Genomic DNA, 17,466 nt, shown 5'->3' with positions numbered 1-17,466 from the left:
CACTTTTCTTGTAAAGAACGAGGAGACTCATCAACGCGTGTGGGCGAGGTTGCGGCTTGCGTGGGTTGTCGGTGACTACTAGTACTCATTATACCTGCCACACACAGGTGACAATTGTCGGCGAGTTCAGACGACACCAGACAGCACAAGCCCTGTCGAAGAGCCTCAAGCCAGACAGCCAGCAACCTTGCTTCAGAACTCTACGCACATCCTGTGTCAATTGTTACCAGGTGCGGAGATTAGACTTCTTGTGCGGCTTCCCCCATCGATGCCAGGATGAAACTTCAGCTATAAAATGAGCCAATTCTGTCACTCGTCCCTATTCTAAGACTCCCTAGGTGGACATCTATCTCCATGAAGTGTTGGGACACAGACATACTGCATAAGGTGAGTAAAACAATGGCGCGAGACATTTACCAAAACAAAATGATATTCTATCATGTTTACTTTTATTTAATGCTTCATGTCAATCACTACAGGCCACATGTCTACAGTACTGTTAACTGTCAGCAGGTATAATTTTCACTTATAACATTTTCAACTTAATAATGTAATATTATAATATGCAAATAATAAATAACCAAAACAACAACAACCAAAAACAAAGATCGAGCAAGGTTTTTTTTAACAAGACAACTATTCAATCTTAATATCACTTCAATAATTTGTGTGCTAATAACTTTCAATGAAAACTCTATTTCTGTTATTAAAACGATAGATATACCAACTTAAAGTCGTTAAGTTTGAAAATTCTAGGAATAAGTCCATATATGTATTAGACACATGTTTTGGAAGTAGGCTGTTTATTTCGTGTTTGTTATATACAAAATATTTAATTAATATGTTTCTCGCAATTCATCTTCCCATTTCATCTATATATAAATTAACTATCAAGATGGTGATGCTAAAATGCTAATAAGAGTATTTATATAGTTCTGACTTCCACCACACAAAGGCAGTGGTCAAAAAGCTGTTGTGATAGCGGGCTGTGTACAGACATATTTTCAGGCTGACATTGGGTAGGATATATACATTTCTTTATCCAAACAGCGTAAAACCGAAATGATTTTATATAATCTTTCTCTATTTGTGCGTGAATTTACCTCTATGCTGATGTCTAGGCGTGCGTACAAAACAACATTCATATCATGAATGTCAGGAAAGTGAAAGTAAATATGGCAATTTTTATGTTGCATAATTAAGTTTGTGTGAATTTTTAATTTAGAAAGCATGTGATACATGCATCATAACCTCTGTCAATTGTCATGGAAAAGGGACCGACGAAGAATATTTGACAGGTCAGCAAAAGTAGAAATAGCATGCAGAAGGTGGTAGAAGCGACAGCGCCTACTATCTATGTCCAGAGCTTAATTAGTGGCGTCCGTGATTTGACATGCCTCATTATCGACAAGTGCCATGGAACTGTTGGCATTGATCTCCTGATAACAAGCAACCACTCAAGTATCTGTGTAACACAGCTTCTTTGTCAAGCCTTTCTTATCAACGCCACGTGTTCTGTTGTGAATCCATGCGCATGTAATTAATGAAAGGAGTTTGACGCTCTCTTGCATGTAACTGTTTAACGCACACTCGAAATATGGCGGAAATCCTTTAAAGAACTCATATTTAGAACACGACAATACATTGTAATGGTATTATTCCACTAGTTTAATACAGCAGTGGTAATAACAGCAGTGGTAGCATTAGTAGTAGCATCGTAGCAGCGGTAGTATTAGTAGTAACAGCAGCGGTAGTACTAGTAGTAACGGCAGGTGCAGTATTATTAGTAACAACAGCGGTAGTATTGGTAGTAATAGCAGCGGTAGTGGTAGTATTAGTACTAACAGCAGGGGCAGTATTAATAGTAACAACAGGGGCAGTATTAGTAGTAACGGCAGCGATAGTAGTAGTAGTAACAGCAGGAGTAGTATTAGTAGTAACAGCAGCGGTAGCGGTAGTATTAGTAGTAACAGCAGCGGTAGTATTAATAGTAACAGCAGGGGCAGTATTAGTAGTAACGGCAGCGGTAGTATTAGTAGTAACAGCAGCGGTAGTATTAGTAGTAACAGCAGGAGTAGTATTAGTAGTAACACCAGCGGTAGTATTAATAGTAACAGCAGGGGCAGTATTAGTAGTAACGGCAGCGGTAGTATTAGTAGTAACAGCAGGAGTAGTATTAGTAGTAACAGCAGCGGTAGTATTAGTAGTAACAGCAGGAGTAGTATTAGTAGTAACAGCAGCGGTAGTATTAATAGTAACAGCAGGGGCAGTATTAGTAGTAACGGCAGCGGTAGTATTAGTAGTAACAGCAGCGGTAGTATTAGTAGTAACAGCAGGAGTAGTATTAGTAGTAACACCAGCGGTAGTATTAATAGTAACAGCAGGGGCAGTATTAGTAGTAACGGCAGCGGTAGTATTAGTAGTAACAGCAGGAGTAGTATTAGTAGTAACAGCAGGAGTAGTATTAGTAGTAACAGCAGGAGTAGTATTAGTAGTAACAGCAGGAGTAGTATTAGTAGTAACAGCAGCGGTAGTATTAATAGTAACAGCAGGGGCAGTATTAGTAGTAACAGCAGCGGTAGTATTAGTAGTAACAGCAGGGGCAGTATTAGTAGTAACGGCAGCGGTAGTATTAGTAGTAACAGCAGGAGTAGTATTAGTAGTAACAGCAGCGGTAGTATTAATAGTAACAGCAGGGGCAGTATTAGTAGTAACGGCAGCGGTAGTATTAGTAGTAACAGCAGGAGTAGTATTAGTAGTAACAGCAGCGGTAGTATTAGTAGTAACAGCAGGAGTAGTATTAGTAGTAACACCAGCGGTAGTATTAATAGTAACAGCAGGGGCAGTATTAGTAGTAACAGCAGCGGTAGTATTAATAGTAACAGCAGGGGCAGTATTAGTAGTAACGGCAGCGGTAGTATTAGTAGTAACAGCAGGGGCAGTATTAGTAGTAACGGCAGCGGTAGTATTAGTAGTAACAGCAGGAGTAGTATTAGTAGTAACAGCAGCGGTAGTATTAATAGTAACAGCAGGGGCAGTATTAGTAGTAACGGCAGCGGTAGTATTAGTAGTAACAGCAGGAGTAGTATTAGTAGTAACACCAGCGGTAGTATTAATAGTAACAGCAGGGGCAGTATTAGTAGTAACGGCAGCGGTAGTATTAGTAGTAACAGCAGGAGTAGTATTAGTAGTAACGGCAGGGAAAGTATTAGTAGTAACAGCAGCAGTAGTGGTAGCCCGTGATACATAGAGTCCAGCACAGTATAAGTGGCCTTATTATCATTTATTATTAATTCAAAAGTGACCAGCGGCTCCTTTCATGATCACCAAGCACCCTTTACTGAGGTTAACCTTAACTCCCATTCTTTAACATGGCACTGAGGTTACGTTAGTGACGTACTATCACCTTAGTGCTGTGTGAAAGGAATCCCCTTCTGGCAAATGAGGGTGAGTCTGTGTGTGGACGTCATATGGATTCTGCCCAATTGCAAAGTTGGGCCATAACATGATTCGGGAGGGCCACCGTTGTGATACCGTCGGGTAAATCGATGCATAATATTTTGTTCAACGATAGTATTAGTACTAATAGTACTAGATTAGTAATAGATTACTATTAGTACTAATAGTACTATTAGTAGTAGCCGCAACGATAGTATTAGTAACAACAGCACTTCAGGGGTATTTTTAGTACTAACAGCAGCAGCAGTAATAGTACTAACAGCAGCTGCAGTAATTGCAAACAGTACTTATCAGCAGCTGACGAAACTGCAGCAGCAGCAGCAGCAGCAGTAGTAGTAATAGTAGTAGTAGTGAACCGGCTGAATGATAGCTGCCAGAATTGCGAGGAGTTAGCGTGTATAACTAACTGTGTACCACACTGACCAGGTTATTGGCACTGGTAGACGTGCGTGCAACGTGCTCAGTGCAGATTGATAGCGGCCAGTAGTATTAGTGTGTGGAGAATTGACGTGACCTAGTACACGTTGTTGAACACCTGTCGTAGTCATGACCAGATCACCTGAACAAAATATTATGCATCGATTTACCCGACGGTATCACAACGGTGGCCCTCCCGAATCATGTTATGGCCCAACTTTGCAATTGGGCAGAATCCATATGACGTCCACACACAGACTCACCCTCATTTGCCAGAAGGGGATTCCTTTCACAAAGCACTAAGGTGATAGTACGTCACTAACGTAACCTTAGTGTAATGTTAAAGAATGGGAGTTAAGGTTAACCTCAGTAAAGGGTGCTTGGTGATCATGAAAGGAGCCGCTGGTCAGTTTTGAATTAATAATAAATGATAATAAGGCCACTTATACTGTGCTGGACTCCATGTATCACGGGCAGGCTCTAAACCTGTGACTGGAATCATGAGCACAGTAACACATCGTCGGTGTACAACGGAACGAAATCAACGACACACTACAAGACCCACTGTAACAGCTTACGTCACAAAGGGTAGGTTCAATGACGCAACACATGGTGCACATGTGTCAATGGAGTCGATGTGACCAGGAACGTGTCTGCTAGATGTATTACAGAAGAACAGCTGGAAAATCATTCAGCTTACAGAATACGTATAGACTGACCCTTGTTTCTGTTTGTCATTTCATTTATAAATCACTATAAGCTCGTGTGCAGTAGACAAGTGGTTAAAGCGTTCGCTCGTCACGCTGAAGATCCAGGTTCGATTCCCCACATGGGTAGAATGTGTGAAGCCCAGTTCTGGTGCTAAAAAAGCGGTGTAAAACCATACTCAGTCACTTGTGTCCACAAGAGACTGCAAATCAACCCAAAACGTTTCCTCTCGCCAACTGGGACATTGTGTATTCAAGATGGTGCGTACCTAGTCAGTACAACCAAAACGAGGCAGATGAATGAATGAACTAGCTCAAGCTCGTGAGTGAGTTTCTTGTCGACAGTATTCTAGTTACTTCACCACGTATTTCCGTGTGAGCCTAAGGCTAGAGTAGAGCCGCAGTGCAACATTTCTCGCTGGCGAAACCCAAAACCACCGATGTGGTTTTGTTTTCTTTGGTTTGTCGTTTAATGCCGCAGTGGTGGTCGTCTGTTAATAATCGAGTACGGACCAGATGACATTTGTCAAACAGGTCAGCGAGCCTGGCCACTCTATCCCGCTGGTGGTGTCTTTGGACATACATGGGTTGCCGAGTGAAAACATTAGACAACTAGACACACATGTACGATGTGGGATACGCCACAAGATTGTAGTTCTTTGTGCGACCTCTAGTGAAGAGCTAGATTTTATTCTCTCAAGTTGTGATAAATGGTACTGGAAGCATTGATAAAGTAGATGTGATCCATAACCAACACAGCTAATGTAAGGACACCAGCACTAACATGTCGTGATGTTTGTCATCCTGCTTTACAAATGATAACGGTTTTTGCTGCGGATGGTACTGTTATGTGATATATGGTTCAAGAGATGGAAGACCTTGAGGTCATAGGTCAGTACAGAAAGTAGGCTCCCTGTTGGAAACTATGACACTCGTCATGGTGTTAATGAAAACTCGTTACTCTTAGCAAACAGTAATGTTCTGTAACTTGAATACATATCTTGAACCTCTCAAAATGATTTGATATATCTAACGTGATCATCTTTTTTCTCGTTTCCTTTCTTCTAAACATTGTTCAACAACAAAACGAACTATTTACACAAACACATGTAGATGGATATTTCAAATAATTTTCTCGTTTTGACACCCTGTACTGTTTGTCTATTTAGCTTCATTCATGTCAGCGCTCCATGCTGACTACGTGCTCAGACCGTGTCACTTAGTGACTGCGTGTCATTTTAGCCCTTGGTGCGGAAAGTGACTCAATCACGGGTTTGTCTGGTCCACGTACACGGACCGGCAGCAACCTGGAAGCAAGACAGCAACAACAACAACAGCAGCAGTACTAGTAGTAGTACTCGGCAGCAGTAATGGTGGTAGTGTTTTGAGATTAGTCGAATGGTCGAAATGAAATTAGTTTTCTTTGTTTTATTTCCTTCTTTGGTTTGTAGAACGTGTGTTACATGGGTTTACATGGGTTTACATGGGAACAAAGGTGTGTATAGTATTTGCGCAAATTGTATCTCACACTGACCACGTACCCTATCAGGCTGTGAGTGAGTGAGACATTTTGTGATCTTTCATTCATAAACATATTTACATGGTTCAGAATAAACTGAGGAGCTAAAAAGAGGAACATGGTTTAAACATATTTTTATTTCCCCCAAACTGAAACCTGGATTGGCGAACAAGCCTAGTGATTTATATCAACACCACCCCATCTTCCAATAGCTGGATACTTGAATGAAATAATGTAAGAACAAACGAATAATAATGAGAAAGAATATTGAGAGAACATCATACATTATGTCTCATACATGTATGATTGAATATTGAATATGTTCGTGATAGTGTTGGTTTTGCCAAGCAACGAAATGTGCTGCAGCAGAGGTACAACTTCGGGTATATTGAGTATAACTGGTGTAATGAGATGAAAATGTTACTATTAGTTGAGTTATTCAATGCGTCGTTATCGTATTTTACTCAATAATAACATCAATAAAACTAACTTGCAACTTTCTGAAATGTTTGCCACACCATTGTGATTTCACAGGATTTCGGCTGCTGTAATATGATCACTTATTATAACATATGTTGATGTATCACCGGCACAAAGGCAAATGTTGCCATCTATAACATCTACAGTGTAATTAATATAAATGATGAATAGAAGCTGTCCTAAAACGGAACCCCGAGGCACTCAAGCTGTGACAGATTTGATACCTGAACTATAGCTACTTATTTACACTTTCTGTATTGTACTATCTAAATAACTTTCAAACCGCTCCAAAAGTTCTCCCAGAGACCTATAAGCATGAGGTTTAAGAATAATGCATTTGTGCCAAACTTTGTCAAAGGCTCAGTCAAAGTAAACTTATCCTCAGTACTTTTCGTTACACTTCACTACTGAGTTTAACAAAACCTTATGAGAGGTCGCGTCAGGTAACCTCTGGGATTGACCAATCAGAAAACAGCTTACCAAATCGCGAAAATGGACATTCGCACATACCTTATGAACTTTTTATCTCGAAAAGGTTCGTACCCGAACGATTCCAAATGCTATTTAGTGTACGCTCGCTTCCGGCATACATACAACCATGACAACGGTGAGTGAAAATAGTGTTATTGGCAATATTCAAGGATGTCATCTTGCGGAAATATTAGGTAATGGTAACCATGTCAACAGAAACCCCAAAGCATATATACTGTAGGTCAAATAACTGTGTTATATGCCATTTTTTATTTGTGGAGAGATCTGTGTCAGTGTCCTGTATATTTTGAAAGTCCCTCCGATCCCTAAATAGTAGCCGTTGTCTGATTGATTAAATCTGTTTAATCGTCTCGCGTTTGATTGGACGGTCATTGGTCGCTCAAAGGTTACCTGACGCGACCTTCTACTAGGTTTTGTTAGACACAGTGGTGGAGTGTAACGAAGTACACTGAGACAAAGGCTTGACAGAATACGGCTCTGATTTCCTTTCCGTGGACTATTGTACTTGCCATGAAATTATGAAGATAAGTTACAATGTAGTTAATTTACTGCAGAATCATCAAGCATAAACTCTGACTGTAAGTCAGATAAAATATTGTTATCCCAGAAGAAGCTGCGGACTTTTTAAAAACACATTTTTCATAAAAGCTGAAGACTATTATAAACAAGCATTTTTCAATAACCTGAACAGCACAGCTTGTTAACGCGACAGGTCTATAGTTTGAACAATCTTATGAAGCGGAATCATCGAAGATGTAGGATACGTTTTATTACGAGGGAAAACATTAAACAACTTTGCTGAGAACAAAACTTCCTTGGTTCATTCAAGTGTCCCATGGTGAAAACACCTCACTTCAGAAAATACTACGATTAAAGAGATTGTGAGAGAGAAAGATTGAAATTAGTTGGAGAGAGAGAGAGAGAAAAAGAGAGAAAGAGAGAAAGATTGAAATTAGTTGGGGAGACTGAGAGATTGAAATTGGATGGAGAGATTGAGAGAGATTGAGATTAGTTGGAGAGATTGAGAAAGAGATTGAAATTAGCTGGAGAGATTGAGAGAGACTGGAATTAGTTGGGGAGATTGAGAGAGACTAGAATTAGTTGGGGAGATTGAGAAAGAGATTGAAATTAGTATCAGTTTCAGTACGATGTTTCCAGTGCCACCTCGCCCCGTGGTTTTCAATGTATCTAGACTCTGCAGAATATCGCGAACATCTTTATTACCTATTGTGATAGATGACATAGGATGATTGATCTCACGCGATTCGAGGAATATGTCTTCCCACCTTCTACATTTCCGAGTCCAAGTGTCTACATATCCGAAACCAAAACCAGGAAAGTTTTGATACCATCATTCAGTGGCCTTCAGAATGAAAGCACAAGAAATGTGTAACAGTGTTGTTATTGTTTATTGGATTCTATAAATAATGAACCTTTAAATAACGCCGAACGATATCAAAGACACAGCAGAATCTCAGATTCATTATTTTTGCTGTTGTTGTTGTCAATATGTTTGATTTAGATGTTTTTGTAGTTGGTATTATGTTTGAAGTAGTTGTTTGTGTAGCTGGTTTCGAGTTTGATGAAGTTGTTTTTGTGGTTATTACGATTGTTGAACGTATCTCCAGTCTGCCGAGAGTAATTTATTTGAAACAAAGTCAATGATTTTAGACAAATGCCTGCAGTTATAGCTCTCTACTCGATCAATAATACCTTCGACTGTCTAGCGTAGACAGCTAACATTTGCCATGTCTGTAAACAACACGATGGCCTCTGCTCTCCATCACTGTGACATTATAAGCACCTAATACGTATCTGGATATATAACTGGTCATGTAGAAACTATATATAAACATGCTACGTTGTAATATGTGTCAACAGCGGGTGTACGGGGATTCACCAGCTGACTAAGGTCATACACTACAAAAGCATCACGAGTTCAGTATGGATTTCTAAAGAATTTTAAGTGAATTTTAGATTTATTTTATGGACAACCAGAATGGTAACTCAAATCGAAAACAGTCGACTATAATGTGCCTAGTGACGTCACATTACATCATATCAGTCTAAGTAAACTTATCCTCAGTACTTTTCGTTACACTTCACCACTGAGTCTAACAAAACCTTATGGGAGGTCGCGTCAGGTAACCTTTGAGATTGACCAATCAGAACACAACTTACCAAATCGCGAAACTGCACATTCGCACATCCCTTATGAACTTTTAATTTCGAAAAGGTTCGTACCCGAACGATTCCAAATGCTATTTAGCGTACGCTCGCTTCCGGGTGATGCACACGGCGTACATACAACCATGACAACGGTGAGTAAATAGTCACTGAAAATAGTGTTATTGGCAATATTCAAGGATGTCATCTTGGGGACATATTAGGTAATGGTAACCATGTCAACAGAAACTCCAAAGCATATATACTGGAGGTCAAATAATTGTTATATGCGGATTTTTGTTTGTGGAGAGATCTGTGTCAGTGTCCTGTATATTTTGAAAGTTCCTCCGATCCCTAAATAGTAGCCGTTGTCTGATTGGTTAAATCTGTTTAATCGTCTCGCGTTTGATTGGACGGTCATTGGTCGCTCAAAGGTTACCTGACGCGACCTTCTACTAGGTTTCATTAGACTCAGTTGTGGAGTGTAACGAAATACACTGAGACTAAGTTTACTTGGACTGTACATCATATTATATGATATTAGAAAATAACGGCCAACTGATTTGATTGGTTGCTTTTAGACTGACCAAGTTTGACGTTAAATATTCGAACCGAAAATGAAGTGTTAAGGACACAACAAACTTTAGACAATGTGCCAAGCAGTGGCGCGGCTGCTCACGATCAAAGTATAACGAACAGCATTCGGGGAGTTTGTTGTCCAGCACGTTATATAAGTTGTACGTTCGCATGAATTATCTCAATTGTTGGGTGGTTCGAACCTTCTGTCCACGAAGTTTAATCACAAACTATGCCCGCATGTAGGGCCCGTAAGTGGGTGACGACACTTCGCAGACCTGTGTACCTGTGTACTGACAAACAACGTCTCATGTCTTTTCGAATGTTCTAATGGTTGTCAGTTGTGAGTAGGAACCAGTAATCCTTGCAGGCATAACAAATTTCCGATATAACCATTCCCACATTAGCCAACTATTACGACTGTCAACACCTGTGACAGTCAAGCATGGTTGTACACTTGCTCCAGTCTAGTAAAGTCATATTTGGTTGTCTCGCAATTTGGAAAGAAAAGTTCTGTCTCATGAATAAACGCTTGCCACAGGAAATCGGGTACCGGCTGTAAGCTGGGCCCCGTCTCGTATGTTGAAGCGCGCAAAGGGAGGCGGGGACAAGTTTAGTACGGAAGACTTACAGGCCCTGTGACAACTCTATGTGCGTGTTCATCCCTGCCAAGACTGTGACATATCGTTCATAGACATCTCTTACTGTCACTCTGACAGGTAGTGGATCAATTTCCGGACATATATCGTGACCCTGCATTGACACTGTCAATAACTGGCTATATTGTCTGATATTTGTATATCATTATGTCGTCGTTGAACACACTAAAGATCTTAGAATTACGCACACGTCGTTATATATTTCAGAAAATTAACTCTCTTCGTTTACATTAGTTAATGCTCTTGTCATCAATATCTTCACTTCAAAAGGTTTGACCACAATAACACATGATAGATATCCTCATTAGCGGCCGTGCCGTTCGACCGTACATATCGGAAGTAATATGCACGTGGACATCATACCGTCAGGGCAAACCTCCCATGTTCACAAATCGATGTAGACTGAAGCGACTGGAGGGTACTGCTGGCAAAATGCCGCTAAAATGATGTAGGAACTTGATTATGGCTCCAAATCCATATGTATGGTTCGGGATAATATGAGATTACTATACGTCTTTACAGAGCCTTACGATCAGCTGATCAGTATCTATTGGTCATACCAACACGTAAGCTAAAATACTTTTGCTCCCCTCTTGTAGTTTCGGAGCTCCAATAATATGGAACCAGCTGTCACTAGAACTAATACGACCCCTTGATTCCTTCTTGAGAATACTCAAATAAAACTACAGTGTCTAACAAACAATCGTGAAGTTTCATTATTTTTATGTACAAATGTTTCATGTGTTGTAGCACTCCCATTACCTTTCTATGTATCGCTTTGAGCATACACTTTTGTGTGGAATACAGATCGGTATAAACGTATACTAGCCACATAAAGAAACCGCGCACTGTCAAAATATTATCCCAGTTTATAAGTACGATAACAATATCAAAGATACACATAAACTTTATGAGACCGGGAGAATTTCAATTGAAAAGTCCATCACAATGACGTCACGAGTCCAAAAGCGGGCCAGGGTTCAAACGACCTTGTCACAAGCTCAATAACGGGTATGTCCACCATAGTCATTGAGACCAGCAGTGCGCCAATGCACAGAGCCTGTCAAAAGTGCAAGGAGGATTTGTGGGATGTCACGTCAGATTCTCTCAAGTTCTGTTGCAAGGTCAAGGACGTTATCTGGCGGATGAGGAAGACGGCGTTGACGTAACCCTTGTCGTATGACGGCTGGCATTGTCCTGTTGCACTGTTAACCCAGGGCCATGACGTTGCAGAAATGGAATTGCCACAGGTCGAACAATCTGATCCCTGTAGCCCAGTTAAGCTGCCCTGAACAATAAACAAGGAGTTCTTTGGTGTACTGTTATTCCACCCCAAATCATCGTGGAACCATCACCACCACCAAAGCTAGTCCTCACCAAGACACAGACCTGCGCATAACGTTAACTCACGCGGCTATAGGCACGTAGACGTCCATCACTATGGGACTTGTTAAACCTGGACTCATCTGTAGAAACGTTTCCCCACCAAAACAAGGATCTGCGGGTCTTCGGAACCACAAACGGCGAGCTTGTCGGGGCTTCGTGGTCTGATCCCGTGATGACGTAAACGTTGTTGAACTATGTTGGGGTGAATAAGGCGAAGTCCTGGGATGGTCCGGGCAGTCATCACTGCAGTCTGAAACTTGTGGCGAAGATGGGTCATCCTGATCCTTCTACCCTGTCTTGCCGTTGTTACACGTGGTCGATCGATGACGTCATTTGTGTTCTGGTATCTTCTCACCTGTGTGGAAATGGTGTTCCGGTGGCAGTGGAAATGTGCAACCACTTGTTGAGACATTCCCCCACGGACCACCCCAATGGCCTCATGCCTATTATTGTTATTATTAATATAATTTTTACGTGGAATTGAGAAAGCTGCCAACTTGAAGATTAATGTTCTACACCGAGTGCTATACGGACGCTGAGTGAAAAATCGGCATCGATGCAACTGTACGGGCAGCTGAAGTGGTACCCAGGAAAACTTGTATTGTAGAAAACTCACGGAAATACTTTTACAAAACCGTAAGTGACAGTGATTTGTCACCAAGTGTGCCTGGAAAGGAAAGACCTTACTATACAACTATACCATGTCAGTCAAAAGATTTGTAACACCTTCTGTTTACATGCTAGTCTTAATCATAGTTAAAATAGAGTATTGGCTGCAATGCAGCATTGAATGAATTGGATTCCAGTCAGTCTAAGTAAACTTAGTCTCAGTGTATTTCGTTGCACTACACCACTGAGTCTAACAAAACCTATTAGAAGGTCGCGTCAGGTAACCTTTGAGCAGTCCAATCAAATGCGAGACGGTTAAATAGATTTAACCAGTCGGACAACGGCTACTATTTAGGGATCGGAGGGACTTTCAAAGTATTCAGGTCACCGGCACGGATCTCTCCACAAACAAAAATCCGCATATAACACAATTATTTGACCTGCAGTATATACGCTTTGGGGTTTCTGTTGACATGGTTACCATTAGCTAATATTTCGGCAAGATAACATCCTTGAATATTGCCCAAAACACTATTTTCAGCGACTGTTTACTCACCGTTGTCATGGTAGTACGCACGCCGTGTGCATCACCCGGAAGCGATTGTACGCTACATAGCATTCGGAATCGTTCGGGTACAAATTTTTTCGAGATAAAAAATTCATAAGGTATGTGCGAATGTGCAGTTTCGCGATTTGGTAAGCTGTTTTCTGATTGGTCAATCTCAAAGGTTACCTGACGCGACCTCCCATAAGGTTTTGTTAGACTCAGTGGTGGAGTGTAACGAAAAGTACGGAGGATAAGTTTACTTAGACTGGGATTCCAGTCAGACCAAGAAACACAATGGAATGCTAAAAAATTTACCTTGTTTCTTAAAATGTTCATACTTGCCTGGAACACCGCCGTGGTGATCAGTTAAACTTATTTCAGCATTTCTTTGTCATTTGTGACACTGTAATACTGATGGGGCCTAAACGGTTTACTAATTCACCCTGTTACAGACGGTGTCTCCCTCCGCTCCCAGCGTGGAGTGGGCAATACGTGCAGTGATGGTGATGCGCTGTCCCACTTTGCTGCTACTGTTGTTGTGTCTCCAGCCCGTGCCCACCGTCGCCGACTTCGAGAAGACCTGTAACCTGGAAGACCGGCTGGAAGGGCCGGCAGCAGGCGGGATCTGTGGAAGCAGACTACCGGAAGTCGTCAGACTGACCTGTCTTGTCAGGCGGCATCGCAGGTCCACCAAGGCTATCAAGGGAAAGACTATAGGTAAGACGACTGGGTTTGTCTGTTGCACAAAAGGCACATTTTATAGCGTAGAAGGGCAGTGTGGAGTGGAAAAGGGCGAAGCCAAGAGCAAAGGCCACAGTCTATTGCATATACATGTGCAGTCTATAGCGGAGAAGGGGACAGTCTATTTAACCTAGAAGGGCGCGGTCTATAGGGGTCTTCAGATGGGTCTAGGGCTGGGGACGGAGAACGGCGCAGTCCATAGAGCGTTAAAAGGCACATCCTTTGTCGTAGAGGTGCTTTTCTTCAATGTGGTGAAAGAGCTTTGCGTGGTTAAAATATCTAACACGCCTGGTGAACAATTTCATTGTGATTAAAACTTAAAGACAAACTAGTGTTTCCCAGCAGTTTGGAGAACAGAGGACGTACTTATGAAAGTTCACAGAATTATAACCACACTTTTATGTGTAACTCTTAACTAAGAATTTTCTTAACGGCATAAGTGTATTCTTTATACACTGGCGATGTTGTGAACATAAACAGCAAGTGATTACAATTGTGAGCATCAGACATTCAAAGCATGTTGAATACATTTTTCCTCATGTGGTGTACACACACATTCAGTTCGCCAGGTTCATCCCCTAATGACACATGTAAAGTCAAGTTCTCGCAGGCCTCGTTACGGACTTGCGTTAATAAGATAGACGCGGAAACCATTTCTCAGGTATGGAAAACAGGTGATAATATTACCGGTAATGAAACACGACTGCCGTGTTATTACCATGAGAAGATGTATACAGCGACATGCGATAACCCGACTCGGAGTCAGCCAGAGGCTGCAACCCTAAGATTTAATTACTTGACTTGATTTACAGACTGCATAATGATAGAGAAAAAATTCTTTTAATCAGACAGTCGAAGACAGACACCCTCAGGCTGAGGGTAGGCATACTGACATGTAGTGATTTGTATAAATATGACCCCTTTGACGTATATTATCTATTATTAGCATTTATAAGCTCTTGTTCAGTGAAGAAGGTATCAACTGGTTGTTTTCAACATGTTGATATATTTTTACCATAGGTTGTTTACAGCAGTGTACAGAGTATATGTGATGTATATACAGGCACCTGAGGTGTGGATCATACCGTAGATATGAACACACCCCAAAAGACCAGTTGAGTATTGCTCGCTTTCTTGTAGAGCCTGACAACTGGCGACACTTATAAACAGTTTTGTTATACCGTTCAGAATAGGTGCAACTTTTGAGAAGGTATCGCAGTAGTTATTAAACAATATTACGATACTATTTGCAATATTATTACACAGAATTCCCAGATATTGGCAAATGTTTGTGACAGTTCAGACTACGATGTTGACACTTACTGAATATAGGTGCAAGTATTACCCTAGTATTGCAGTAATTTCGTACATACCATCACGTCCCCACGACGATGTACATGTATTTCATTAGTCAGCTTGATGAAAAAGCCTATCACGTACTAGATTCAACAAAATGAGGACGTCTCTGAGGCGTTCAAGGAGAGACCACCTCATCTAATATACTACTTTGTACGGAGATAAATCTCTTTATTATGGTTTTGGGGGTGTTTTTATGAGATAGAATAGGAAAACAAATGACTGGCATTATTGTTTTTGCGTGTCATCACTTCTATCTAGCCAGGTGTGTAGCTCGGCATCTGTGTTACGTTTGCCTTCTTAACGAGTCTCATCGATGTACGGACATTGTCCTTGGAGACCCGCAAAGTATCGATAATGCGTCCTTTCACACTTGCATGACAAAGGAGCTCAGATCAATCACTTATGTGTGCCCTGACAAACGTCATTGTTCATGTAATTCGCACTCATTTAAACGCAATACTGATTCTTGATCAATGCCTGTACATGAACGCAGACTCATGTGTGAGTGAGCGAGTGAGCGGTTTATGCCGCGTTTAGCAATATTCCAGCAGTATCACGGCGGGGGACACCGCAAATGAGCTCCACACATTGTACCAGTTGGGAATCGAACAGAGAATCAAAACCTTCGTGGCACTGCTAGAAATGGGCCCTGATGACGTGGGAAGATGGTTTAATTGACATAATTATGTGCAACTCGCATTCACACATTATGCTGTCATTTCATATCCAGGACCTGTTATGAAATAATGACAGACTTGAGTTCACAGTAACGCCCATGCTTCAACATTGCTGTAGAGCAAACATTGCTATGTATAACGGGAAAAGACATTAAATAGGTCTGTAACATTGCATCGAGGTATCTATGGGCTTCAACTGCTGAGTCTCTGATACCAATTAACAGATGGTAGAAACGAAAACTATCACTAGTATGTGTGACTATCGACAGTTTAGTAATGACTTCCGTTGATAAATCAGCAGCTAACATGCAGAAAGTACAGATCACTCTGATGTAGGGTTACTACTTGAACACACGTGATCTGGGTTTCAAGTTTCCTGTCAGTTATTAAAAGAGACTGAAACTACTTAAGCTTGTATTTCATATAAACTATAGATTCATTTGGGAAATGACTTTAAATGAGACTTCAAGGAGAAAAAAACTATTGCAACAGTATGTTGCAATAGACTATCGCTGTTACAATACTTGTTTCCTCCTCGGTTGTCGCCCCTAACATTAACGTAAATATACCTGATATATTATTGTCACAAATGTCATTTTCAGATAAGCCGAGTGACTTAAAGGACCTAACACTACACAAGAGCACGGCATTGTCGTATTTGTTGAAGCGATCGAACAGCCTTGGCGAGCAGGGTATTACATGTGAGTGTTGCTACAACCGATGCAGCCTCACTGAGCTTATGCAGTACTGCTGACGTCACAACCAATCAAAGATACTGTGAAAGTGTCACGTGATGACAACATCCATTACATCGCAGTCATGTGCCTTCAGCATCCAAGTTCAAGGTCCCGGTTCTTAGGCAGATGAAGCTGTAGACACAGCTTGCAGTAATCTCATATTGACTTTTACCACTGCCATCCTGCGTCGTTGTCATCGACATGTCGTGCGTCCCCAAAGTCACCTGTCTAATGCGCATGCGTGTTCACGTGACATACTTGCGCCACCAAAGTCCCTGAAGGTGCGTCATACCAACAAGTCTTGTCCTGTCACATTTTTAATAAAGTTGTTGGTATAAAAATACACAGATTCTGCGTTTGTTATTTTGCAAGCCTGAACTGGTTGTTGTGAATGAATATTCCATGCGAAGATGTCAGCTATTATTTTAATAGTATCTCTCAGTCCATTCTCTTTCCACAGAGGTTACTTGTCATATCTTCCTGCGAACCTCTGTTGTAGTACGCCCATATTTGCTGGTTCTCATAAAATCCCCAAGCGGCAAATAATCGCAACTGGAAGTATCTCCCTTCTTTCTATCCTTTCTTACATCCAGCGTGACTAACGTAATCAACTTGTGTTGATGCGACACACAAGTTTAAAGGCTAGCTTGTCTGTTGTCAACGAGGACGACCGAGACGCCATTGAATCGCCATTTCATGGATCTGTTTTGTCTTGAAGAAACATTTGCGCCTCGTGTTGGGGAAGAGGTTCTAGTTTTCCCGATGCATATGGAAATTACCGAGGCCTTACGAATGATTACTTTTGAAAGAACGTCGCTGACTGCACAACTAAATCAGATGGCAACCAATCACGGATCTTGAACACTCGCACCATGAAAGAGCCGTATTAGAACAGAGGTTCGTAGGAAGATATGACAAGTAACCTCTGTGGGAAG

The 17,466-nt window shown here is 41.2% G+C and overlaps 1 protein-coding gene across 2 annotated transcripts; it reads left to right on the top strand.

Annotated features, from left to right (window-relative positions):
- The first annotated feature begins 124 nt into the window (after window positions 1-124).
- LOC137287252 (con-Ins Im2-like) lies at window positions 125-16,853 on the top strand. 2 transcript variants are annotated; one of them, XM_067819483.1, is made up of 3 exons: window positions 125-387; window positions 13,470-13,734; window positions 16,397-16,853. In XM_067819483.1, exons 1-3 carry the CDS (start codon window positions 355-357, stop codon window positions 16,546-16,548), a joined length of 450 nt encoding a protein of 149 aa, XP_067675584.1. In that variant the 5' UTR covers window positions 125-354; the 3' UTR covers window positions 16,549-16,853. The 2 variants fall into 2 exon arrangements, with proteins under 2 accessions (XP_067675584.1, XP_067675583.1); XM_067819482.1 differs by lacking the exon at window positions 125-387 and adding an exon at window positions 9,328-9,395.
- Window positions 16,854-17,466: the final 613 nt, after the last annotated feature.

This window comes from Haliotis asinina, chromosome 6 (assembly GCF_037392515.1).
Source record: "Haliotis asinina isolate JCU_RB_2024 chromosome 6, JCU_Hal_asi_v2, whole genome shotgun sequence".
NCBI lineage: Eukaryota > Metazoa > Mollusca > Gastropoda > Lepetellida > Haliotidae > Haliotis > Haliotis asinina.
This window is presented reverse-complemented; position numbering and strand designations above follow the sequence as displayed.